General features: G+C 37.7%; 3 protein-coding genes and 1 pseudogene across 15 annotated transcripts; 1 reads left to right on the top strand and 3 right to left on the bottom strand.

The window, feature by feature from the left end:
• Positions 1–113: 113 nt before the first annotated feature.
• LOC113740113 (uncharacterized) lies at positions 114–5,279 on the bottom strand. Of its 5 annotated transcripts, none has more exons than XM_072047253.1 (4): positions 3,514–5,279; positions 2,990–3,045; positions 1,751–1,835; positions 114–700 (listed from the first exon to the last, which is right to left on the bottom strand). In XM_072047253.1, the coding sequence occupies exon 1, from the start codon at positions 5,113–5,115 to the stop codon at positions 3,514–3,516; it is 1,602 nt and encodes a 533-aa protein (XP_071903354.1). In that variant the 5' UTR covers positions 5,116–5,279; the 3' UTR covers positions 114–700; positions 1,751–1,835; positions 2,990–3,045. The 5 variants fall into 5 exon arrangements, with proteins under 5 accessions (XP_071903354.1, XP_027123432.1, XP_027123434.1 ...); XM_027267631.2 differs by having other exon boundaries at positions 1,751–1,830; XM_027267633.2 differs by lacking the exon at positions 2,990–3,045 and having other exon boundaries at positions 114–268; positions 426–700; positions 1,751–1,830.
• A 1,491-nt stretch (positions 5,280–6,770) lies between these two features.
• LOC113742409 (ABC transporter I family member 17-like) lies at positions 6,771–15,367 on the top strand. 6 transcript variants are annotated; one of them, XM_072047250.1, is made up of 6 exons: positions 6,802–6,945; positions 8,654–8,838; positions 13,224–13,466; positions 13,594–13,944; positions 14,619–14,806; positions 14,920–15,367. In XM_072047250.1, the coding sequence occupies exons 3-6, from the start codon at positions 13,346–13,348 to the stop codon at positions 15,172–15,174; spliced, it is 915 nt and encodes a 304-aa protein (XP_071903351.1). In that variant the 5' UTR covers positions 6,802–6,945; positions 8,654–8,838; positions 13,224–13,345; the 3' UTR covers positions 15,175–15,367. The 6 variants fall into 6 exon arrangements, with proteins under 6 accessions (XP_027126045.1, XP_071903351.1, XP_071903353.1 ...); XM_027270244.2 differs by lacking the exon at positions 8,654–8,838 and having other exon boundaries at positions 6,771–6,945; XM_072047252.1 differs by lacking the exon at positions 8,654–8,838 and having other exon boundaries at positions 6,803–6,945; positions 13,324–13,466.
• Positions 15,368–15,762: 395 nt separating this feature from the next.
• LOC140005825 (fasciclin-like arabinogalactan protein 14) lies at positions 15,763–16,750 on the bottom strand (annotated as a pseudogene).
• Positions 16,751–17,029: 279 nt separating this feature from the next.
• On the bottom strand, positions 17,030–24,272 carry LOC113738837 (very-long-chain aldehyde decarbonylase CER3-like). Of its 4 annotated transcripts, XM_027266108.2 has the most exons (13): positions 23,821–24,272; positions 23,054–23,246; positions 22,703–22,929; positions 22,335–22,567; positions 22,021–22,240; positions 21,200–21,327; positions 20,502–20,752; positions 19,979–20,086; positions 19,461–19,667; positions 19,005–19,133; positions 18,264–18,437; positions 17,735–17,890; positions 17,030–17,340 (listed from the first exon to the last, which is right to left on the bottom strand). In XM_027266108.2, the coding sequence occupies exons 2-13, from the start codon at positions 23,180–23,182 to the stop codon at positions 17,296–17,298; spliced, it is 2,007 nt and encodes a 668-aa protein (XP_027121909.2). In that variant the 5' UTR covers positions 23,183–23,246; positions 23,821–24,272; the 3' UTR covers positions 17,030–17,295. The 4 variants fall into 4 exon arrangements, with proteins under 4 accessions (XP_027121909.2, XP_027121910.2, XP_027121911.2 ...); XM_027266109.2 differs by lacking the exon at positions 23,821–24,272 and having other exon boundaries at positions 19,005–19,115; positions 23,054–23,460; XM_027266110.2 differs by lacking the exon at positions 23,821–24,272 and having other exon boundaries at positions 17,030–17,327; positions 23,054–23,459.
• Between the last annotated feature and the right edge of the window lie 1,382 nt (positions 24,273–25,654).

The raw sequence follows: 25,654 nt of genomic DNA, 5'->3' as shown, positions 1-25,654 counted from the left end.
CATTGTCGAGAAAATATACATTAAATTCTGCCTGATGATGTGAAAAACAATCATATCTTATAGATACTACTGATAATGCTGAACTTAAAGTTAATTTGGGTAACAGGATGGAATTCATTCAAAGCACACAAACAATTAATTATAGAGGTGGTAATTATAGGGAAGTATGTAACCTCCTCTGACAATCCTTTAACTGGAATGCAAAGTGCGTCAACAATATCGTTTCCATTTCAAGGAGCCGAAAAAAGGCCACCAACCCCATCAACAGCTTGGCGGTTGCAATGAGAAGCATCACAAAAGCAAGAACAGAATCAAGACTAGGAAAAAACACCAGACTCTAGTGTCACAAAGGGTTAATAACAGTACAAACATATAACAAGTTTTCTGAAAAAGCAAGTAAATGAATTTGAAAAGACTGCATTTACCATAACACTCCAGTTTTCATTTGTTACTTTTCTCACTTTAAGAGAGCAGACTTCTTTCCTCCTAATACACAGAACATCAGGACCATGAGGTTGATAATGAAATCTTTTCCTCCAACTACCAGGAGTTTGCAGCTTTGAAGCTTTTCTTTAACTGGATGAGCTGCTTGGAAAAGGGATGGGCAACACGCTGATGTATAGGCGCATTAAATTCTTTCTCCCCGTCAACACAGAAAGGAAATCTGAGCTAAAAGCTTCCATGGTCCACCCAACCTTAACTGCATCCAGATAACCAAAATAAAATCAAGAAAAAAAATTAAAATGTAAACCAGTGACATGCATAAAACTAAGCTACAGCACACTTGCTGATGTAAGGAGGACAGGTTGGTATATTCCTTCCCCAAAATCGACCCCAAAAAAGAAAAAGGAAATAAAAAAATTCCATTGTTCTGTCTAGGAGAGCATGGGAAATAAGATTTGGCCCCCTACAAGTTTGTAGTAAAGAGAAAGTTACCCCTGCATGATAAGTTTCTCCATCTTCTCCACCCTAGCCCTCCCCCCACCTCCACTCTCATATCCTGGATCCCCCATACTATAAGGTAAGAGACAATCTTTTTAAAACACACAAGTCAATACACAGTGTCTAAAATTGGAAGGATTCAGATCATAAGATTTGTTTGCGATGTCAGCAAGAAAAAAGATTTACAAGCGAGATTCCTCAAAATTAAAGTGATGTGGGGAAAGGAATCCAGCAAATGAATATTCTATGAACATAGGTAAATGCTATCATCAAGGCTTCTCTCATGAAACATGCATAATGATTTTAAGAAAGGATCAACATAGATCTCATGAAATCTTGGAGCAGTTACCTTATAGGTTCTCCTAAGGCTTCATAAAAATCATTAATGAAGTGGTAGAGAAAAATTAGACACATAGTGAATGAGCAAGAACCAGGATTTTCCAGAACTCTGACAAGCTAAACCAAACAGGACAAGCATACAGAAACAGCAATATACCAATTTACCATCCCATCCCCACATCCCCTTTTGTCCACGAAAACTCCGTGACCCCAATTTACTGCACCGAAACATTTCCGAAGCAGCAAACCATCCGGAAAGCTAGTTACACGTTTTCCCAACCCCCTTCAAAGTAACGTATAAAAGCAAGAAACAAAACCAACTAAAACAAAACATGACAAAATGTCAAACTGAAAGTTGTTACATGGTAAATAAAATGGAATGCACAGGTCCACTATTGCAGCAATTTCCTTTATTAAAGAAACTATAATCAAAAGATAGCATGATACAGATAGAGAAAGAAACACATACCAGTGATTCGGGCAAAGGATCTTCTGAAATTCAGATCCATCACCACTGAGGTATTCTGCCTTAGCATTCAAGGCATCTATCTGAGCTTCAAAAGGAAAATGGAAAAAAATGAAACTCAAAAATCAATAACAAATGATAATCAATAAGGAGTACAAAGAAATCCAACAGAGCAAGGACCATTCTCTTCCGATTCTAGTCTTAGGCTGTATACTTATATGATGACAAGCATTATACTATGCAAATCCACCTAGATCAATATCAAATGATTTTAGTACTGAACCCACCAAGGGGATATATTTCAGAAAAATTATATTACACACTGGAGATCATGCAAGACTGCATTACCCTTTTAAGATGTTACTGTTCATATATCGATAACATTTGTAGAAAAGTTTTGAAAGAAATACTAAACTAGCAAGAATAAACAGAAAAGGGAACAACAGATGTTACCACAAAATTAAAGAGTAAAAAAAGGACAAATTGATCTCTTAAGAATTTATATATTCAGACGGTCGCAGTTATTGACATAATATTAAGCCAACTGGCTCCGTTTCAAAAAAAGTCCAAAATTAAGGCCATTGATACAGAAAATTAAACTCATTTTATTAAAAAATCAGCTTCCCAAACCAGCAGCATGAATTCACTCCAATTTTTTTCATCCGAAAATTAGGAACACTTTCAGCTTGACTTCGAAGGGCATGCGTTCTGGCACTGGAGTCCAAACACATGCTAGTGTGAGAATGAGAGAGATACAAGAAAATAAAAATGGATTTAAAAAGGAAAGGAAAACAAATGGTCACTCTTGGAGATAGAACCAAAATGCATACAGATAGATCGCTTTTCCAGTTTCCACTAGACTTTTCTTGATTCATGATTATTTACAGAAGCCCCTATATGTGCACAAACAGTAGATTAAGCCCCAATGACCATTAACAAAGCAGTAACCTACAAATCCAGTAAACTGACGAACTTGAATTGCACCGAAGCAGAGCAAAGGAATCATTTGTTTGTTATGCATGCTGGACAAGGTTTATTATTTCCAGTGTCGTATAAGTTGATACTACAAGCCATCAATAAAGACAAAATTTAAAAAAAATTAAGAAAACAGGCGCAATAGTTTTCCTATAATAAATGAAGGTCAGATTATACATCAGAAACTTCCCAAGACCTTAAGGTCACATCTTTGGAATAGACATTGCAAATAAAAACACATTGACTGTAGAAATTGAAGAAAGAAACCTTGCCACCACCACATTCATAGTCCTAAAGGATGTTCATGAAACAGTCCAATATGCCTGAAATGCAGGGAACAATTCAAATTAAGATATAAGAAGCCTATGAAGACTAATCTAGTATGTTGCACAAATAGCTTGCTGCTTTAGCTGCAAAATACAAAAAAATGATAACATGCACATTACTGGATTACTGCACAATGGAACAGAAAAAATGCATTTCAAATGAAATAACATTAAATTGGTGCTTCAAAATGCTCAGAATCAAGTAAAATTAAACTCTCTAACCAACTGGAATTGATCACTAGTTGTTCATAACCTTTGTCAGCAACATTACAACCATACAATGAATCAATTTTAGTGGCTTCTTTTCTGAGTCACCACTGAGATGCCTAAGATATATCACTTGTGAAATCCTAGTGGTTGGTATTAGGCAACATATGATTGCCTAGCATGAGAACAGATATTAAATGGTGTACAGAAGGACGAGGAGTTGCCTCTTGTTCTTAGATAGAGAGAGAAGGCTTTTACCTAATTAGAAACATCTGTTCTCCTCCAGTCATCACTTTCATCTGAATATTCACCTCGACATCTCATTTTATCATCAACCTTGCGTGGTACCTTCGTACCCCGCATTATACTTGATAGCTCCTGTATTGAACAGGAAGTACTTTTCTCCATCTTATCTGCAAGTATCTCAGTCTGCTCTGCAATTCCTAACCCAATAAGTTTGTTTCTCAACAAGTTACAGGTTTCAGTATAAGGTGGTAATCCTTCATCAACCATCATTTCAAAATATTTACATGCCTCCTGAAGATTGTGTTTCTTCTTGCATAGACCATGGACCATTACAGCATAAGTTGAGACTGGAGGATAAAATCCTCTCTGATCCATACTCTCCCAAACCTTTTGAACTCTATCCAGTCTTCCCACTCTGATAAGCATTTTTAGCACCATATTGTAGGTATGCCTATCCAGCTGGCACCCATAATCATCCATTCTTGAAATCAGCTTAAGTGCTCTATTCACTTCATTGTGATCACAATGAAAAGCTAGAATAGCATTGTAACTCCAGACGTCTGGCATCACTCCCCTCTCTACCATTTCGTCCAGAAGTAGGTATGCTTCCTCCACATTATTATTCTTACAAAGCTTCTTAATAATACAATTATAAGTATACACATTTGGCACAAGATTGTACCTTTTCATCCTATCCAGAACTCTAAAAGCTGAATGCATATCATTTACTTCAACAAAAGCATGAATGAAGATTGAATAACTAAAAGCATCAGGCACAAATCCCTTCGACCTCAGCTCACTGAACAACTTATATGCCTCATCCACTTTCCCTCCCTTACACAAAGACTCCAAAATACTATTATAAGCAAGTAAATCAATTTCAGATCCTCTACCAAGCAATTCATCAAACAATTTGCTGGCATTGCCCAACTCCCCAATCTCACCCCACCCTCTGATTAAAATACTGTAACTTTTTGCAGTTGGAGTGAAATCGTCCTTAACCTTATCAAAAAATTCCTGGGCATGTCTAACATGCTTTTTTTTGCAAAGCAGATAAATAAGCTGATCAAGGTCATTAACAGTCGGGGTAATCCCAAAATCAAGCATTTTATTAAAAGCCCTGATAGCTTCAGCTGGCAAATTAGCTCTACTATAAGCCCTGAAGACAATCCAGAAAATTTCTGAGCTGATCTCAAATTTTCGAGTATCCCTCATCTCGACAAGAAAATCCCATGTTAATGGAAACTGTTTACTACTGCCTAAAATATCAACTAAAATATGATGGCTATCTTTACTATGCTGAAAACCCGGTAATTCCCTTGCCCAGAGGAAGAACCTGTGAGCTGAAAAGCTCAGATTTTTACACCGTTTAAGGACTTGTTCGACTAAGTTGGTTGACATTTTGGAGGAAAATGGATGAAGGACTGATTGAATATCGTGGTGGGGGCTTCTGTAGTCGCTGAGAATTCGAGAAAGCTCGTTCACAAGGTCCGGGGATGGTGGGTCCTTGTCACAGAAAGATGAAAAGGGTCTAAAGGAATGGGCTTTCTTGAGTAACGATTGGAGTATATCTTTTGTGGTCTTGGCGCGAGAAGAGACGAATGTGATCGCCATTTTCCGTTTCTAGATATAAACTGAAACTTGAAGAATCAGCGGAGTATACATATATGTAATGATATCTCTTGTATCTCAGCTAACAACGCCGTTCGGGGAATAGCTGCAAGAGCAACTCTGCAACTCTGGTCTGGAATAGCGCACGTTAACTGGAGACGATACGAAAATTACGAAAATTTGCATTCGGATCCTCTATGGTATGGGCTAATATGTTTATTCTCATGAAGTTCTGCAATTTGACATTTTAGTCCTCTAGACAATTGACCTTTCTGTTCTCCATCCGATTAATTGGGAAAAAAAATTCCAAAAGTTGACGTACACGTAAATAGAGGAAGTAATTAAAAGAATGTATAAACTTTGTAGTATTTGGCCTTAAAAAAAAAAAACTTTGCAGTGTTTGTATGCTCAACAATAAACAGAATCTTTGAGAACAAGGCTACATTACTTACAAACAGAAAAAAAGGCCAACGCTGTAGTCCCTGGACACTTCACCTATCCTCCATTTTAAGTTTTCATTTTCACAATGTGTATAATCTTATTTTCCTATCGTTTCAGAAAAAAAAAAGAGAGTATAATCTTATTGCTTTCAAAGAGAAACGGAAAAATCTCTACTACTTGATTTAGAGTTATTTTTACTAATATTTTCTTTTCAAAAAATTTATAAGGTTCCAAATTCATATTTGTTTTTTGTCATTTGTCACTTATCTACTCTACTATTATTCTTACTCCTATTCTTACTCTAAAATAATCTAGGAGAACTGGACCTACAGGGAACCGACGAGAATTGAACCATCATCTGAAGGTCCAACTGGACCTACAGGGGAATCGATAAGAATTGAACTACCATTAGATAAGATAGCTGTACTACATACCCGTATGGATTTGAAGAAATCACACGCAAATGGTGGGGAATCGATAAGAATTGAACTACCATTAGATAAGATAGGTGTACTACATACCCGTATGGATTTGAAGAAATCACACGCAAATGATGGGAGACAAGATTTAAACCTATGATCTCTCACCTCACTAAAACTTCAAGTCTTTGGCGTTAGCCAACAGCTTTGGGCTGTTGGTTCCAAGTTCAATAATGTTGTGGAATTTAGGATCATGGTCCTCATGTGCAATGTGACTACACACGCACAGTGAAGGTGGGCCAAACATATAATTACTTTTTCCTTTTTCTATGAGATGCTCTCTTTTTGTTAAGAGAAAAAATTTGGATGAATATGATTCCGATCACTATTACAAATTAGAATATATTTTAGTCTATAGGTTGCTTACAGAATTTTTTACAAATTATTCACCAATACAGAGTGAAAGTTTTTTTTTTGATATCGCCCACTAACTCAACTCATCAACGCAACCTTCCCTTCCACAAATTCAGTCTTTCTCATTAATTGGACCCTTTTTGTAAAGCGAATAAGAGTGGAGTGCTGACATGGTGCGGAGGGGGGCAAGGCATTGAGCACTTTGGCACACAATCTAAATTTCATTTGCTAGCTCACAGAAGTGGCAGCCACCAAATACAGACAAGAGCAGTAAAACAAAAGGAGATTGGATGCCTACTGTCTAAAATTCCTAATTAAATAACAGGAATTGTTTAGTAGACCCATATTAATAGGACTTTCGTCTGGCATTTGTGAAGAGCTTTCTTCTCATTCAAATCTCACCTTCAAACTCCTATAGACAATTAAAGACATTGCTCCATCAGTCATATGATCACAATCCCTTTCTCTCCTACCTCAGACTCCTCTTTCCTACATACTTATTCAGGGAAGGCCCCAACAAAAGTTTTGGGAGAAATTTGTAGTTCATTCACCATTGAAGGTACCTAGCTGTCATTTCCTTTCAATTAAAGTTCAAGCTGTTTTCTATTTTTGTCCTCTTGATGTACTTGTATGTTAATTGACTTGCTCATTTTGGTTGAAATAACATGTGCATTTTATTCCTTAGAAATATATGATGTTACAACCATAAAGGAGTGTTTTCTATTCGTGCTTTTATGCCAATTCTTCCATAAAATGTCTTCACCTGAATAAATCTCTCTATCGTCAGCATAAACTACCAATCAACTAACTGATACATTGGACGTTGAGACTTGATTGAGTGGCACTCCAAGGTTTCCGATGGTGTAATAGAAGCCCCGGCCCGGATCTGAATTTTAAGCTGTAGATTACAGGGGATCACTATGTCAATATGATGCTTAATGTTTGCGTTCATTACTAAGTAAAGAAATAAACCAATAACAGTAATGGCAGTGAAAAATTACTTAAGTCGCAACATTTTCTATTTGGATTGGGGGATTTGACAATGGGTTCAAGATTCTCTCAAATCCCTCTAATTATTTAGATTATTTATGGGATATTTGACAAATAGACCGATTTGAGTTTCACCAAATTCTTCAATCCAAACAAAGACAACTTCTTTCTTTTTTTCCGTAGGTAGAACCTTTGTTTTTAAACTCGGACTGGACTGGCCGGTCCGATCGATCGAACCGAAAACCGGCCAAATGTCCAATCCGAATTAACTCTAAAAATCGAAAAATTAAAAATTCCATAAAAAATCGGGTTTAACCGGAAAAAGAACCGGGTTTCTTTTTTTTCTTTTTACTTTTTTTTGAAAGGTCAAAATATTTTTAATATTATGTTTTGACCCCTAAGTTGTTAAAAATTATTAGTATATCTCAAATATTTCATACTTTATAAATATTGTCTTAAAGTTTGGTGTTATTTTTCCATTAAGTCCATAATTTTAATTCTAAACTTGTTAATGCTCATTAAATAATATAAATTGCTACTTGATTGTTCTAATTTCTTGTTAAATATATTTGAAACATCAAATATATATTAATATACCTTTATTAATATTAATATGTTATTAGGTATTTTATATATAATATTTTAATTTTTAAATAATTTTTATTTATGACATCATCCGATTCAACTCCGATCGAACCCGATTGAACCCATTGATCCCTGAACTCGATCAAGTCGATACTCGGTCTCAATGCATCGACTTCAAAACACGCTTCAGAGTTTGACAATTCAAGATTATCAATCTTACTTGTGCACTTTGGACGATATTGGTGGTACATAAACTTGTGCCACGTTAAAGTTACTCTGTGAAGTAAAAAGAAGCAAAACAAAAGTCAAAAAGTAAGGCTCGTAGCAACTAGCTAGCCAAATTTCCAAACATGAAAACGATCCATAGAGCCACTAAAAACTGATTCCTCAAGATAATAGAACTTCCAAGGATAGGAGACTCTTTCAGAAGGAGAGGAGATACAATTTGTGGTTGCAAGAAACTCTAAAGCAGTCCGTGCTACAACTTGTTTGGATGGAGCTTCCTTTAAGCTACGCCAGCCGAACACGGAGACAACCTCTGCTGATGTAGAAATCCATCTTTTGTATCATCAAAAGCTTTTCTTCTTTGCTTTAGAACATAGATTTTTTTGGAACCCTTTAGTTGGAGCCAACTTTTATGCCGTATACTAAGTTCTTGATTACTAGTTATCTGAGGCAAATAATGTTTGAAGGAAGGGAGTGGTTTCCCCTTGGTGTTGAATTAGAGCTGTGGTGTTGAATTAGAGCTGTGTTTAAAGCTGGCTAATGCTCCCAGTGCTGATGCGATGTATTCCACCAGTTGCCTGAAGGCTTGATTGTTGGTATATCGATCCGTCCAGCATCGATTACCAGTTGAAACTGCTATCAACGAGTTCGGGTAATGTTTCCGTTTAGTTTTCGCTTTCTGAGCAGTAGCTCAGGTAATTGATTGAATCATTTAGTCGATAAACCTTATATATTAATCTCAAGTACAATATCCTTTCGGTCTCAATAGTTATACATTCTTTGCGTATAAACAGCAAGAAACTCACCCTTTATTTTTTTTTTTTTTTTCGAGGAGGCAAGAAAGTTACTTTCAACAACATATAGGCTTTTTTCTCAACAACCTATAGTATTGTTTTAGGCCTTTTTCTCAACAACATATAGCTTACTTGCAAACTTATACTCGAAAAACGTAGTATAGTTTTATTCCTTTTCTAGGTTAGAGTATGTCTAAAATGTTAGGTTACTAGATACTTTTTTTATCATATAGGCCTACTATAGTGTATGAGTATTGTAATCGAAAATTAATCGGCCACTCAACCATGCACTCATTATTAGAAAATATCAATTTACATTTTGAGAGTATTAATATTATACTTTTGAATATTCATTCTTTGGTTTTTGATATAATGCCCTTTTTTGCACTTGGTTTTTTATTTAATGCCCTTTTTCCGCATTTAATGAATTAAAAGAAACATTGGAACCCTTGGTTTAATCCCCATTCCGGCCAGGCCAGTCTGGCCGGTCTAACCAAGAAGGCAAAAACTTGAGTAGACTTGATCTTGTAGAGCATGTGACCCAAATTTTATCGTATTTTCAATTTTTGGATTGGTAAGATGGTATGATAAAATTTGGACCTATGATCTACATAGATCGGGTCTACTCAAGTATTTTTCCTCATTGGAAAGAAGTAATTAATAATTTTGGATTAAAAAAAGGATTATAACTGGAAAATGTCAAAATGGATTGGTGAAATTGCACGAGATCAACGAACGAACGATTCAGCAGAATATTGGAGATCAGCTTCCACATCAGTAGACTTGTCAAGCCGATCTTTAGTAAGGCCAATTGGCAATGTGGCCCAAAAACTGACCAATCAGGCTCCTGAATTGGGCCACAACTCAGCCCAAACTTTTGAGTACTTATGAGGTTTTACCCAACACAGACTTGAGCTTCACATTTGCAATTCTTCAGGCTTTAAAATTTAACTAGTTTAAGCTGTCTTCCGTAGAGCATGTCATTTTGAAACTTGGGCAAATTATCCAATTGGCCCTTAAACTCTTTGTCTAAGTAAAAATAAGCCCCTCATCTATTTTTTGCTGACTTTAAGCCCTCGAACTTGTAAAATTGGACACCCGTGACCCTTTTTGCCAGTTTCTCCGGTTTTGCAACCGGAAAGTGAATTCACACGAATGCCAGTATGCTTTTAAGAAGGGCATTTTTGTCAAGCAAAAAAGGAACAACTCCTCTCTCCTCTCTCCTCATTGACTTCTCCACCGATGCCGTCTCCCTCTCCTCTCCTCTCTCCCGCAACCTCTCCCTCTCCCTCCCATTCGTCTCCTCCCCCATGGACACCATCAATGCCGACGTTTCCCAGAAGCCCTCCAATCCTTCCAAAATACCTATTCGACCTCAAAAAATCCGAAAGCTGTCATCTAACCCTACTTCCACCATTGCCACCACCCCCGTTGTTCTCACCGCCGTTAACTCCTCCTTCATGCCCACCTTGCAGACTTCCGAGGCCAAAGCCCAACAAATTACTGATTCTTCCTTCTCCCCTTCTGCCATACCTATTCCGACCACTGCTTCCTCCTCCTCTACCACCACCACTACCATCACCTCCACCTTCGCATTGACCAGCACTGCTGTTACTTCCACCACAGTTTCCACACCCACGGCATCTATGCCCAAGAATCGGAGGCGTAGTGCTGTCCAATCAGCTAGGGTTCTGCCCTAGATCATCAAACCCCTGTCGGCCGAGGGTGAAATCAATGCCGCTCTCCACCACCTCCGTGTTGTTGACCCTTTACTTGCTACCCTGATCGATACCCACCAGCCTCCGGCATTTGAGTCTCACCACTCCCCATTCCTTGCCCTCACCAAGAGCATTCTCTATCAGCAACTCGCCTACAAAGCAGACACCTCAATCTACAATCGCTTTGTAGCGCTCTGCGGTGGCGAGACTGCCAAAAATGCCGATGGCTTGCTTTGCTTCCTCCTTCTTTGCCTGGGCTGTTTCCCTGATCACCTTTCCTTCCTCCGAATCCATCAACCCCCTAACTCGCTTCTCGATTTTAGCCGCTTTCACGAACCCACCTTCCGTACTTTCATCCATTGGTAAGGCCAACTTCATCTCCTCAACTAAGAACAGCCTATTCAGCTTCTGCTCAGCATAAAGCGGCCACCACACCATAGGCACACCCGCACAGACTGCTTCCAACACTGATTTCCACCCACAGTGGGTCACAAACCCACCCACCGACCCATGATTCAACACATTCACCTGCGGTGCCCAAGAACTCACCACGAAACCCCTACCCTTTGTCCGGTCCAAAAACCCGTGAGGAAGCAACAAATCCAGATCTGGGGCGGGTGGAGTTTGAAAGCGGCTGGTTTTGTCCTCAGAAGGCGGACTGCGCACCACCCACAGGAACTTTTGCTCGCTCCTCTCCAACCCGATGGCTATCTCTTTCAGTTTTTACGCGAGTTTTGAATCTTTTGACAAAAATGCCCTTCTTAAAAGCATACTGGCATTCGTGTGAATTCACTTTCCGGTTGCAAAACCGGAGAAACTGGCAAAAAGGGTCACGGGTGTCCAATTTTACAAGTTCGAGGGCTTAAAGTCAACAAAAAATAGATGAGGGGCTTTATTTTACTTAAACAAATAGTTTAAGGGCCAATTGGATAATTTGCCCTTGAAACTTTGACATGGACGGACGAAACAAACCATTGGATGCCTTAATCGGGGCTAAAGATTGGCTTTAGATTTATCAGATCTTTATTATGTAATGACTACCAGACCTGACTTCAGCCTAACTCGAACTGATGGGAAGTCCGTCCCTTTTAAGTGGATTGTGGTATGGGTAGAATTGTTATCTGAGTTGAGTTGAATTTTAAGTAGTACTTGAACTCTACTCAAATAAAAATGTTAGAGTTCAAGCTTGTTGAGTTCTTCAATGTTGACCTTGAGTTCGAGCTCAATCGAGTTTAAACAAGTTTTAATATTGATTTTTTATAAAATAAATTTCATAATTTTACAATAAATAATTAAAAATTATATCATAAATACGCTACTTGATAAGGTTCGATGAGTACTTGAGTATTGATTTTTTCTACTCAAAATCGACTCCACTACCTTATCAAGTAAATCGAACTCGGTCAACGTTGAGTTCAAGTCGAATTTTTAATTGAACTACTCGCGAGTCTGAATTGAGTAACTTGATTAATGATACCCTAGTCGCAAAATCGACTTGAAGCTGGCTTTGCCCGATTAAGGTCCTATACTCGCATACAAGGAGACCAATTTTATGGATACTATTTCTTCTCCAAAAAAAAAAAGGAATTCTAACAAACTTGCCAATTTGCCATAGAAAATATTAGAACAATACTTTGACCGAGTGGATGCTAGTTTATTCTTATGGGAACATACTCCCTTTGCGCTTCAATGAGACCAAATAACCTCCATTTTTTTTTCTTTTTTTTTTTGTGGAGCTTTTCCTAGTTGTCTTAGTCGGATGTAGTACTCCTTAAAAGTTGAGCTTGTAAAACATTCTTGATAAAAATACTCGGCCAAAATGAACCAAGATGAAACTCGACATGTGGAGTCGAATAAATAATACTCCTATATGATGATTGTTTTGGCATGGCAATCAGTCTGAGTAGTTCCTCCACCGGATAAATGAAATGGCTGATGAAACTTTTACCCGGAAAGACTGACATGAGTATCTAGACAGGTTTCTTCTCCTCCAGGTTTGATCCCACAACCAAATCCAAAGAAATCCGTACCCTTTGTCGTGCAACAATATATTGTCACTATCAATCCATTTTTGCATTTGACAAGAGTTCCAAAAACCACAGATCATAACCCCAGGCAACAATAACACCAAATCTATACAAGTCCACCACATGAACATGGAATATATGTGGTAAACTTTAGAACTGAATAATCAGGAGCATGTTTTATTTAATTGCTAGTTTTTTACCTGTTTGTTCCAGTGACAATTTGATAGATTTTAGGCCAACTTTGTGGCTTGTGTGTTTTATAAACTAGCCTACCTTCCGGACTGCGAAACATCTCGGGTTCTTAACTAAGAATGGTCAAGAGGTTCAATATATCAAGAGAATCTACTCGTTGAACAGTTGAGTTCTAAAACTCAAGCCCATACTTTTTGGATACACAAATTTTTTTTGAGTACTATTTTACTTGCATCATAAATTGTACAATTCACTTGAGTCACGAGCTACATGTCCAATTCTCTATTTGTTTATTGGGGATTGCAGAATTATTCAGCAGGATACTCCCAAAACCATCCCTTTCCTCTTCCTGGAAAACAATTTCTTTTTCTTCTTCCTCGATTAAACAATCATTTCGTGTGGTCAGAATCCTGAGACTTTGTCCAATTATGCAAGAAGTGGAACTAGGGAAGGCAGTTCCACCTGCCTATAAAAACAAAGATGCAGCAATTCACCTCTCAACCTTGCCTTCTTCTTCAACTTCCTACACTCCCATGGGGTCTTACTCAGGTCAGAACATCATCATACATCTATACAACTTCTTTTCCAAAATTGATTTCAAGAATTGATTTTTATTTTGTTCAGTAGCATAAATTTCATTTCTTGATCAAAAATCTTTTACCCTTTTGACTTATAGGGCTAGATGAGGCTGAGCAACGCTTGCTAGTGGTGGATGTGAATGAGAATGAACATGGAAGCGGGAATGAATCATCAGATGCTAAAATTCAGATAAGGGAACTGTCAAAAGTTTCAGACAAGAGTGTTCCAATCCTGAACAAAGTCAACGCTGATATTCCTAGAGGCGTGATCATGGGAGTCATAGGGCCTAGTGGCAGTGGAAAGTCTACATTTTTAAGGGCTCTCAACAGATTATGGGAGCCTCCATCCAAGACTGTTTTTTTGGATGGTCAAGACATTGGTGACCTCGATGTACTTGCTCTTCGTAGAAGAGTTGGCATGCTTTTCCAGCTTCCTGCTCTGTTTGAAGGTGAATTCAAATCATAGCACTAATTCATGAGCTAGCTGATTGTGTAGAGATAGGCACTGCTTTATCTTGGAAATTGAGTTGATATGTTGATCAACTCAAAAAAAAAAATTTGAGTTGATATGTTGATCAAACAAACTAATGTCTGTTTATTGAGTAGATATGCTTCCTAGGAAATGAGATTAGTACTTAATTCCGTTCTCCCAAATTGTGATTTTTTTTTGCCTTCCTCGCAGCTGAATATGCATATAGACGATGTTCTGCATCTCCTGTATTTTTTGTTATAAGGATCTTAGAGGAGTGTCACAATCTGAAAGAGGTCTTTCCCCTACTGCCTGCTAAGTCACTCTGCCCCATTGAAGGCTATGAACTTTTGATACTATTACTACTGTCTGTCGTGCTTCATTAGATTTATGTGGTTGAATCATCAAATTGTGATATCCGCTTACATGTCAAGGATGGTCCCTGTGTCATTCATTGCCTAAGCAGCTGATTGATATAAGTATATAACCATCATCTGAGCCTGGGGTATCTAGGCTAAAAAACAGCCAAAGAGAACTAGTGAGACACCATGTTCTAAGTTTTGTAGAAATAGATTTTTTGATATCATAATGTGGTTTGATGATAAATAGATTGATTGACTGATTGATCTCGTTACCTACTGTGGACTTGTGCAGGCACAGTGGCTGACAATATAAGATATGGGCCGCAGCTAAAGGGGAAGAAGCTGACTGACAATGAGGTTTATAAGTTGCTTACTCTTGCAGACCTGGATTCTACTTTCTTCAGTAAATCTGGTGGAGAGTTATCTGTTGGTCAAGCTCAAAGAGTCGCTCTTGCTCGTACCTTAGCTAATGAGCCAGAGGTAAGATTCATATGCGACTGCAGGACTCCAATAGTTGTATGTCTAGGAAATTCTCTTTTTATGGAGTCTGTGGAGTTCCAACATTTAACATTGCGTTTCCCTTTACAATTTAGGTTTTACTACTTGATGAGCCGACTAGTGCCTTGGATCCAATTTCAACACAGAACATAGAAGATGTTCTTGTAAAATTGAAGAAGGAAAAGGGGATGACTATAGTTATGGTCTCTCACAGTATCAAACAAATCCAGAGGATTGCTGATGTAGTTTGCCTTCTTGTCGGTGGTGAGATTGTTGAAATCTTAAAACCTGATAAACTATCTGAAGCTAAGCATCCTATGGCATTAAGGTTTCTTGAATTGAGCAATTAGCTTCTGCAATAGGGAAAAGCATAATGACTTGACTTAATATATGTGAAGTTAATTACCAGTGCTTTTTATGTTTTTTTTTTTGTACCCGTCTCATTGTTTTCAGCTTTCCTGTGCTTTTGCAAGTGTATTATATTAAATTCTTGTGATGTTTGAAGCTCAGAATTCTTATACCAAATTACATTTATCCGCTGGACTTTGTAAGCCTATAAATGCCCCTAAAGCAGCTCAAGTATGATGATTAGCTTTCGATTGGCAAAGAATGTTCACGGTGCCTTTAGATTTACTCTGGATGTGAATATATATGTTCGTTCAACCTGTTTAAATTTCTTTCTTGTTCTAAAAAGGAAATGATTTGGAAACGATTGTTGTTAAGACCGCGTTTATAATACAAGCTTTCCTGTGCCATTTATCATCCAGGCCAAAATTTCCAGAGTGAGAGTTTCTTTCTTGAGCTCGTAATAACTCTCTGCAAACTGCTTTTAAGTCAACTAGTATGTTGCAGTTCTCTGCGAGAACGGGTTAGTACAGAAAGATTTGCTGCGCGGTTTGGAGCTTGCAAATTATGAGATTTCACATTTTAGATGGATCTCGTATAAACCAATGCAAATTCTACTTTGAAAACCATTTCTAGTTTATCCCAAAACACTGGAGCAGAACTAAAGTTGCAAACTGTTTAGCTAAACTATCCCTTGTCAAATTGTGGCAACAAGCCACAGAACAAATGAAATAATCGTCAAGCTAGCCCCATGGCTGAGCCGCAGATTCGTGCCTGCACCATGAGCAGCATCTACAAGTGGTGCATCTGCAGCTGGAGTAGGACCCGGCATCAGCGGGGAGGCGGTGGGAGGCTTGTTGGGGCAGGTATAGCTGGGGATATGGTCGAGGATGAGGTGGGAGACTTCGCCGGGGGCATCAGCGGAGGGGGAGACGGTGCTGGAGTAGGGGACTGAGGTGAGCTAGTGCCGGTACAGGTGCAGGCAAATGCGATTGGGAGGAGGGGAAGAGAGTTTTAAGGTGGAATTGTCAACGGGATTATCACAGTGCTAATCTGCGAGACACAGACGTCGTGTGGCTGGACAGCAATGGACTTAACCAAATTGGCACCAAAGTGTAGCACCTTTGGCAGCGGAACAAATCACAACACTTCCAGTGCCCGTGTCTGTCGCATTTAGAAAACCTGGTTGGCCAGTGGCAACTCCACTGGCTTGAAAAAGAGTTGTGAGAATTACAGTTTTGTTTTGTAAATGCTGGAGCTTTCGTACATCGTAAAAATCAAGAATTACATGTACGCTCATGATGGCCTTGAGTACGCCTGCTGGTTTTCCTGATAGCGGGGACATGCCTCCATTATCTTTTTTTCTTTTTTGGGGTCGAAGCGATAAATTGTATTGCTTATGTCAAATGTATGCACAATCTTAGCATCTACAAAAGTTTGCCAAAAGTATGTACGATCTGTGTAGCACATGCCTCCATTATCAACCGCTAAGATAGTGACTGTTTGGCGTGAATTTATGGTGTTTGCTACTCGGGTTTGAGTGATATAGTTAGTTAATGTGTTTGAAATGTTTATAACATTTGTTTAACCGGGGTCATATTTCACTCGTGTCATATTTTTTAAAATATAAAATTAATTAGGGAAAGTAAATAAATACAAGGGAGAGTATGTAAAGTTAAATAGAGAAAGTACGTTGATGTAAGACAGAATAATAATTGTTAGCATGTGTATATATATAATAGGTTTAGTTAAATATTAAATGTGTCAACGGTTGCCCGAACCCGTTAGAAAAACCCACGTTTATATTGGCTAAGAAGTTGAGTGATGTTAATATGAATCAGCACTGTAGAAGAGAAGAGAGAAAGAGAACAGAAACTGGTATTTGAAACGCATTATGTCAATTTCTCAATGACAAATAGCAAGATTTGCAACAAGCATTGGAGAAGAAGGTAAAGGATAAGATTTTACATCCAAATTGGGTATAGACTACAACCGAAAAACTGCTTATAGGAGTAATGTTCTTTCCGCCTAATTTGGTGGAGAATTGTGGCTTCAAATCATCTGTTTTCCGGATTTTGACTCTGTCCCATCTGTCCCGTTTTTACTTAAGTGCCACGTGTATTGTCCTACTGACTTATCCCCCAATTGCAGGACTTATCTACAATAAAATTCTAAAAGTTATTAATCAGTATAATAGAATTCTAAAAGTTATTAATCAATACACATGACAATTAAACAGGGAGGGGACAAACGGGACAAAAACGAAATCCCAAACAGAAGATTCCAAGCAGGGGGGAGAAGAGAGAGTGTGTGTATGTGCTTGCATTTTGTTTGACATCGTAATAATATTGTACAAATTCTTTTGTTTTGTATAGGTAACATATTAAAATTTGGGATATGATGGAGCTCTTTCTCCAAAAGGATGAGATAAATGAAAGAGGAGAAAAGAGCGTGATATCTATGAACTGGCAACAAAAGAGAGTATATTGATACCCAGTTGATATCTATCGATCTATGGAAGGAATAGACAGCAGCAGTTTAATGAAATTCTGTAATTTGTTTGACCTGCATGGGCTTGAGGCCATGCCTCAAGGCAGCTTTCCACACAACATCAATCTGATCAACATCGATAGCTCCCACCTCATGGTGTTTCCAACCTTCAAGAAAATGAACCACCCCACCGGCATGGCAAGCATGAACTACACCTCTTTCCATTGTGTACTGGAGCAGTATGGAGAAGAGTGTTAGTAGACACAAACAAGAAACAAACCAAACTCATTGCATGTTATTATTCATTTAAATGGTTCATTAGCGTTTTCCTACAAATGCTAATACCTTTAAGTCAACTGTTGTTAATCTCCGAATGATCGATCGAAAAAGACGATCTATGACATTGAGGCGTAGCCAACTAACATGCAGGAAATAAATAAGTTGATCATGCTAATGAATGAAACCATATTTCCACCCCCCTTCCCCTTCCCCCCCCCCAAAACAAAAATCTTCAATAGACTTTCATCCTGAACTTGTTTTCTTGGTGTAATCCCTGTTTTTCTAAGATAATAACGAGACTGAAAGGTGATAAAGTCAACTCTACCTCGCATGATCCAAGGCCCTCTACATCTTCTGGAAGTCTCATTGCTGCTAACTTCCCGAAAGTACAATCCCTGCGGAAAGGAATGACGGGGGGAACCACATACTGATGAAAATGTGTCCCTGATGGCGCCCAACTTTGTTCCCGAGGAGTAGTCCACTTTCCAATAATCCATGTCTAGTGATTCAAAAAATAAAAAGGTGATTAGTTATTGTGAAGCATCGTGAATTTCAGGATTACACCATCAAAGTCAATGACCATGCTAAAAATACAGTAAGTAGGAAAAGTTGGCACTAGACAGCACAAAAAGAAAGCCATCTCCCCCTTCAAACAGTATTGATCAGATAACATCTTGATTGTCCAGTGGTTTACTTAAGGACATGCAATTCTTCGTCCGACTTGACAAATTCAAACCAAGGATCCTGAATGACCAGATTGTACAAGAGGGAAATTAAGAAGGCCGCATAGAAGGAGATGCATGGAAGGACATTTTCAGACACGAGTGATGCTGTTCATGCTCTGTTATAAGATTGGTTTTCCTTATGCTTCGGGTCTCTATACAAGTTGGAGTTCTAAACAATCTTCACCGAGATAAGCACATAGATTAGTAAGCAAAATCTGGTCAAGTTATGTTTCTTAAAGAGGATTTGGCATCCTCCAAATTGTCTTTGTCACTTTCACAAATAAAATTCTATACTAGTATATATGCAGAATTAATCCATGTAAGTTAACAATAACTGTTACCTTGCACTGCTTAGCTGCTTGATACTTGGTTACTTGAACAAGAAACTTTTGGAGTTCCTCGGGAGCTTCCTTTTGGATTTTTAGGAATCTCTCCGTGGATTGTGTAAGCATCTGCATATGTATAAGGACCTTACCAAAAATGGAAAAATAATGAAAAGGGCAATCTTTGTTGGATTTAAAAAGGGAATAAAAAGGCAAATGTCTATCATAATAGCAGCAACATGCCATCATTGTGTTGATAACAAAATAGTACATTGTACATTCTGTTCACGAGAATTTTGCCTTAAAGATTTTATAGATTTCAGCCTTTCTTCGGCTAGCTGAACTGGTATTTGTATGTGGCAGCAGCATGTTGTTCTTGTAGCAAAGACATTTCAAAGGGAAACCGCAAATGAATCTAAAACTCCACTCATATCCCAACTGTTAGTAGGTGACTAGGTGTCAAGCAGCTCTTACCAGAACCCTGACCCTTCGACGAGCCAGATAGAGGGCAATGGCCCTTCCCAGTTTTGAAGTTGAACCTGTCAAGAACACCTCATCAACATCTCGAGGAATCTCGTTTAGGATCACAGCAGCAGTCAAGGTGTTTCCATGGACGACCCGAACTTTAAGATCAGGATGCTTGTTAATAAACAGCGTTCCACCTCCATTCAGACTTTCATTCTGTCAAAACATATTTCAAGAAGTGAATCTTTACCCAGTCGAATCATCAAAACTTTTCAGTAGAGATCTGTGTAAAGCATACTGAAGAACATGTTTTTTATACCTTGCAAATTTATGTACTAGTTTTGAGTTTTGACCATGGTTCTTTCCCTACAAACTTAACGGGCAGATCATTGTTCAAGAATTTATTTTGAAATTTCATCATCTAATAATTTAAGCTCAGCATTGAATAAGTAATAGCAGTTCAGCTAGAAAGATAAACAAGGTAGGATCATAACAGGAAAAGCAAAAGAAAAAGGACCGAGGCCAACCTTGTTTAGTGCGGCAAGGCTAATGACCTTGACACCAAGTCTATCCGCTCTAAGGATGGCTTCTTCGATTTGCTTGTTTATGCCGTCTGCAGCAAAAGGTAAGAAATACTGCAAAATTTAAAATCACAAATGCTTCAGATTAAATCGGTAAAACCTGATCACCTAAATCAACAGTAATATCAACTAGTTTTCTCTTAGTCCATGATACTGAAAATCTACATGAAAAATAAAAGCAGCTACAATGTCCGCTAATTTTCTCTTTCAAATAACATATTCTAGTGTTCTTTATCAAATGAATTACAAAGTTATCTATGAAACTTAACCTCCAATAATAAACTGCAGAATTTTATAGCTTGTCCAGTAAAAGAAATGTTTAGGAATGAATAAAAAGCTGTGGATACATGTCTATTAATCATGAAGGTCTGAGTTTCTACTTTTTACGACATTCTAGTAACTTGCATCAGGTTCATAGAAAGTTATCATATGTAAGAGAATACAGCAGATAAAGGAGTAAAGCAGCTACCTGGAAACCAAACCTTGGCACAACCCATGTCTGGTGCAGTCTGCCTCTGAGATTGTAAAAACTGACCAAAAATGTCTTGGACTTGGCCCACATGGCAAGCATTACTAAAAAGGTAGGAGGCCAGAAAGGAAACAGGAAGAACTTTTTGCTAAAAGGTATGGAATTGAATGATCGGAAAACAAATGGAGTGTGCAATGCAGCCATTATATCCACGACGTGGCCAAGAAAAACAAACCCTGGTGCACTTGTTTCTGTCCAGCCAAGAAAAGATAGATAAATTGAAACACAAGGTGATCAAAATTTTTAGAAGCAAAGTAACAAGCACTATCATAAATGAGATGCCTGAAAGACAGCTGCTTCTGACCACTCAGATGTGCAACTCATCATTACCATGATGATCTTTTGAGTTATTGGAGCAAGTTGAAGGAAAAAATGAAAAACGAAAACTACGTACAGAAAAAATGCCAAACTAAAATGAGGACCTTCCCCCCCATAATTTACTGAACACCTGCACATAGCTTTGTATTGTCGAAATTACATAATGCTTCAGAAAGTGCAGCAAAAGTACCAAGAAGATGTTGCAGTAAGTCATTTTTGGCAGTAAAACAATGAAATCTAGAGTAATAAAGTATTGAGTTATACAATCTTAACAAGCATAATGTCTGACGGATGATAGAATCATGTAGATAAAGACTCACTTTTCCTTGAGCTTATATCTTTGTGGAGATCCCAATAACGAGTGTTTATTGTCTTTCCCAATATATCATAAACTGGCATGAAGAGGCAGAAATTTGTTCTCATGTCCATGTGGTGTATGTTATGGTATCTGCAGAGACAAACAGAAATTATATTTGTGATTATGGAGTGACTTCAGTTGTAACTACTACATGTTAAAGACAGCAACTTTATTTGCTTTTTGGTTTAATTCAAATTTTTTGATATCAATAATTAGAATTTTTTGCAAGGTGTTTTAAGTTCTGCATTTACTTGGCTGAATCGTAACAGTACCACCCATCAACCTAGTAGGAAAGGAACTACTCTCATACTGTTAAATGTACGTCTCCCGATGACTAAGCTTTTGAAAGAGAGCTCTTAAGTGATAAAAGAGAGAGAACAAAGTGAGCTCGAGTTGATCTTAAATTCAGATCAAAACAGCAAAATCATTTATCTGGCCTCCATTAAATATCTAAATATTTTTAAGTCCAGCAATCCAACAACGCCCAAAAAAAAAAAATTGTTTTGTGACATCTATCATTAACTAAGATTCAGTTGCATGGTGCCCCTGCTATATCCTTGCATCACTGCTCTGCAAATTCCTACTTCAGAACCTTGTGCAATAAATGGCACCCAACACTACAGAACTTTTTGCTTCCTGAGCCAACATAACTGCACTTTCTACTTCACTTATTTCTGAAGGAAAACCAGATAAAGGCAAAGAACCGACAGGCAGAATTCACAAAGAGAAAAAAAAATTAAACTTGCTCAAAAAATAATACGGAAACAGGATCTTCAGACTTACGTAGGAGTATAAACAAGATATCTGAGAAGTGGAATATTCTCAAAAAGATGATGAGGAATAACTTCCACATTGCTATGTCCCAAGCATCTGAGCATATCAAAAAGCAAAACATAACTGTACAGTATGCTTATTGATCCATAGCCGATAAAGACAGTGCCCAAGATTGGTACTCCTATAACTATACATAATACCAGATGTTCAAGAAATGTTGCATGTCCAGCTGCACAAGAAAAAAATGAAAAAGAAATCATTGGCCAATAAATCTTTTAACTTTTTAGTAGCTGATAATGTTGGTAATACATCATTTTTTTTACCTGTGAACGGATGTGAAACTTTAGAGCTGTGATGCAGCCAATGGTAATCTGTGAAGAGATTTGGGGAATGCAGTAATCTATGTAGCCAATAATAAACTGGCTCCGAGACCCCAATGTGGAGTGCAAGACAACAAAAAATACCCCTTCCATCCCAGAGGGGAAGATTGGTTAGAGATGGGAAGCTCCAGTAGGCCAGCACAGCCACAATAGCATGAAGAATTAAGAAATTATCCCTGTCCCACCATAAAGCATAAAACTGGTTCACGAAATAATAAAGGATGACAAATGCTAAAAAAAAAAAAAAAAAAAAAAAATTCTGGTGAGATTTGGACATGGGAAGGCGAAGGAGAAAGACAGTAAATTGTTACCAATTCCATTCTGCATCAATTTGCTTAAAATCAATGCCCTCTTCAGAAATCCGGCGAGTTCGATTGAGGAAAAACATATAATCATAAGAGCTCCACAGTTGATAAAGGAGACCTCTTAGGAGGAACAAGAGTAGAATATGTAAGCACCAACTACTCCCCTCGGTGCCTTCTTCAGTTGTAGTAGTAGGATACAAGTATTTTGCAAGAAGTGCCACGTAAAACAAGTACTGTATCATCCCATAAACCAATGCACAAAATCAGTAGAGACAAAACGTTTTTCATATGGAGGAAAGTTGGAAACAGACAAAAATACACATAAACATACATACACGCGCACAGAGCAAGACATACCTTGTAATTGCCATAGTGTTCCCATGGCCAGGCAAACAGGGGAGCAGTCGTTGTCCCAGAAAAAGCAGTTCTTTTATCTGGGATTGTTATCCTTGCTTGAATCATTGTAGTAACCTTTTCTCCCTCCATTTGCGGAAACCTCCAAAGCTACTATAGCATGGAACTTTTTTTTTTTTTTTTGAGACAGAGCTCGCTGAAACTTATTTCAAAATAACTAAAATGGCTAAAAAGAAAGCAAACAATAATGACAAAAAAGAACAAACTTGGTAGGGTAATTAAAACAACATGAGAATGAAAACCACCCTTTAGTCATTTTTAGCCTTGCACTGTCACTTTTAGGCTTGACTCTTGCTCAAATTTATATGTATAGATTCCAAGGAAACAGAATACTTATAGGACTTGAAAGAAAGCAGCCTATCTAAGGATACAAAGCTTTTACCGTTCATAATCATGAAAAACTTCTGTCTATGCGTAGCAATTGCAGTTTTCAAAATCCCACCTGCTAAAAATTGACAAGTAACCAATCGTCCATTTCTAATTAAACAAATCAACTTTAATAGTTGACAGTTGTTGGTTGTGCCATCACATACAAAGAAAGGAATTAATGAGAGGTGTGTATGGTGGTGGCCAGTGACTTGCTACATTCTTGGGATTGGGGGCAGAGGGGGGGGTGGGTGGCCGGTAAATCAAGAAAGTAGTGGATTTGGATTACAGTCGAGACGTTGATGGTATGATTGTTGTAGAACAGCTCAATACTTTTCACTTACAAGTTTCTCTGATGTTGGCCCTGGCTCCAATGAAGCTTTCTTATTTGTGAGCTCATTGAGTAGTGTTGAATAACTGCAACAATGTTCATCGATTTTGTGTGGATATGTAAGCCATGAGCTTGGGCGGAAGGGAAGGTGGGGGACCAACCGAACCGAACAACTTCCAGTGCAGAGTAGCAGTGATCTTAACAGCTCTGTACCTAACTAACAGCCCATGAAGTTTGGACGCCCGAATTTGGCTTCTGTTTCTTTGCAAGTACAAGCTTTGCTAGAGTTCATACTTTGGCAAGCAAGCCCTTGATGTTGGCATCAATTTAGCAAATATATGGCTTGATTTGGAGCTGTTTCGTGTTCTTAAAAAATATGCCACTTTTATATGATAGACCTACGCTAACAACATGGAATTTCCTAAGCCTGGTCTTGAGGATTCCATGCCATCATAACTTTCTTATTGTAGCATCACAAGATTTTGAAATTCACAAGCACAATAATGTAAGTTCAAAATATTACTTGTTAATTACTACTGAAACGCTAAGACAAAATTTTAGTTTTATGTGGACGTATACAAGATGAACCCTTTATTTTATTTATAGAGAACGAAAGTACCTAAAATTTGAGGATGATAATAATAAAGTAGTAACTTTAGATTTCAAGGTGAATCGCATTACTTGTTTATATTAGAATGCAGTGAGTGGTTTAAGTATTTGCATCTCTCAAACTCACTCCATTCTCTTTTTCTTTTTCATTTTTTTCCTGGTAAGATGTTCTAAAGTTATTCAATGTTTTTGAGGAGGATAAAGGCGCCACTGGAGTGCTAGTTGATATTTGCATGTATGTACGGGTTTAAGAAACGATACAACAAAAAGTAAATTGAAAAGGGTGCTATCATCTTTCATGCACGCATCCGGTTGCCCATAATTCAAAGACACACCTACGTGGATGATTTTAGATTGAAGAAATTGTTTGGTGAACAATGGGACACTTCTTGTATGAAAAGAAATTAATGATGAATTAATCGGAAAACAAAGCTCATTAATTGGAAAACAAAAGCTAGTACGCTAATGTCACTGCGATTGATTTGTCATTTATCTGTTCAGATTGAGAGTGCAATTGTCATTCTCATTTACTTACAAGTTAACATGTTTCTCACAAACCACTGAGCTACGGCCCGGTGGCCACCGAAAATTTAATTCCTCTCTGAGCTGTAGATCAGGGATTTGAATCCTATCTAATGCAAAGAGGTGTCGAATCAATCCACCATCTTCGTTTTTGCTATGAAAATATCTCATAGTTTCAAAAAGTAAAAAGAATGGTCATAAATAGAAGAGGAAATTAATTGAGATGTTTTAGGTATCTTTTTCCTTAATAAGAAGCATTTTAAAAAGTTTTCCTAGTAATCGACAAACATATATTGTGAATTATTTTGAAATTCGATGAACGTTTAAGAGACTTGAGCGCTGTATAAAATAACTGGATAATGAAACTTTACAACCAAATGATGTAAATTTTGGAAATTTTATATGTGCTTGCATGTTTTTTTAGTTGAAAATGAATAAAACTTCTAAATTCGGTTTAAATTTGAAAAGCCACCAAAGCATTTGAACTAGAATTTGGTGATCATTAATATGTCCCTGCAGTGATTGCCCAGAATTTAATTTCCTTTTGGTTTTTACCGTATTCAAGAAAGATAAAGAATTTTTGCTTCCAAATTTGGTTGGATAAAACGAATTAATTTACCTCAACAAGCATAATAGCATGTCATAGAAATTCACAAAATCGAGGATGTCCTACTGTTCGTGTCATTTTCATCTGGGACTAGAGGACAAGTCAACAA

The sequence above is a fragment of the Coffea arabica genome, chromosome 4e (assembly GCF_036785885.1).
Source record: "Coffea arabica cultivar ET-39 chromosome 4e, Coffea Arabica ET-39 HiFi, whole genome shotgun sequence".
Lineage (NCBI taxonomy): Eukaryota > Viridiplantae > Streptophyta > Magnoliopsida > Gentianales > Rubiaceae > Coffea > Coffea arabica.
This window is presented reverse-complemented; position numbering and strand designations above follow the sequence as displayed.

Excerpts from the sequence above, each read along its gene's own strand:
- LOC113740113 (XM_072047253.1), bottom strand. The coding sequence starts at position 5,115 with ATGGCGATCACATTCGTCTCTTCTCGCGCCAAGACCACAAAAGATATA.
- LOC113742409 (XM_027270244.2), top strand. The coding sequence starts at position 6,834 with ATGATCACAATCCCTTTCTCTCCTACCTCAGACTCCTCTTTCCTACAT. Across the intron at positions 6,946-13,223 it reads TAGTTCATTCACCATTGAAG|AATTATTCAGCAGGATACTC; the intron begins GTACCTAGCTGT and ends TGGGGATTGCAG. Across the intron at positions 13,945-14,618 it reads GCTTCCTGCTCTGTTTGAAG|GCACAGTGGCTGACAATATA; the intron begins GTGAATTCAAAT and ends GGACTTGTGCAG.
- LOC113738837 (XM_027266108.2), bottom strand. The coding sequence starts at position 23,182 with ATGGAGGGAGAAAAGGTTACTACAATGATTCAAGCAAGGATAACAATC. Across the intron at positions 22,930-23,053 it reads AACACTATGGCAATTACAAG|TACTTGTTTTACGTGGCACT; the intron begins GTATGTCTTGCT and ends GGGATGATACAG. Across the intron at positions 21,328-22,020 it reads TATCTTGTTTATACTCCTAC|ATACCATAACATACACCACA; the intron begins GTAAGTCTGAAG and ends TTGTCTCTGCAG.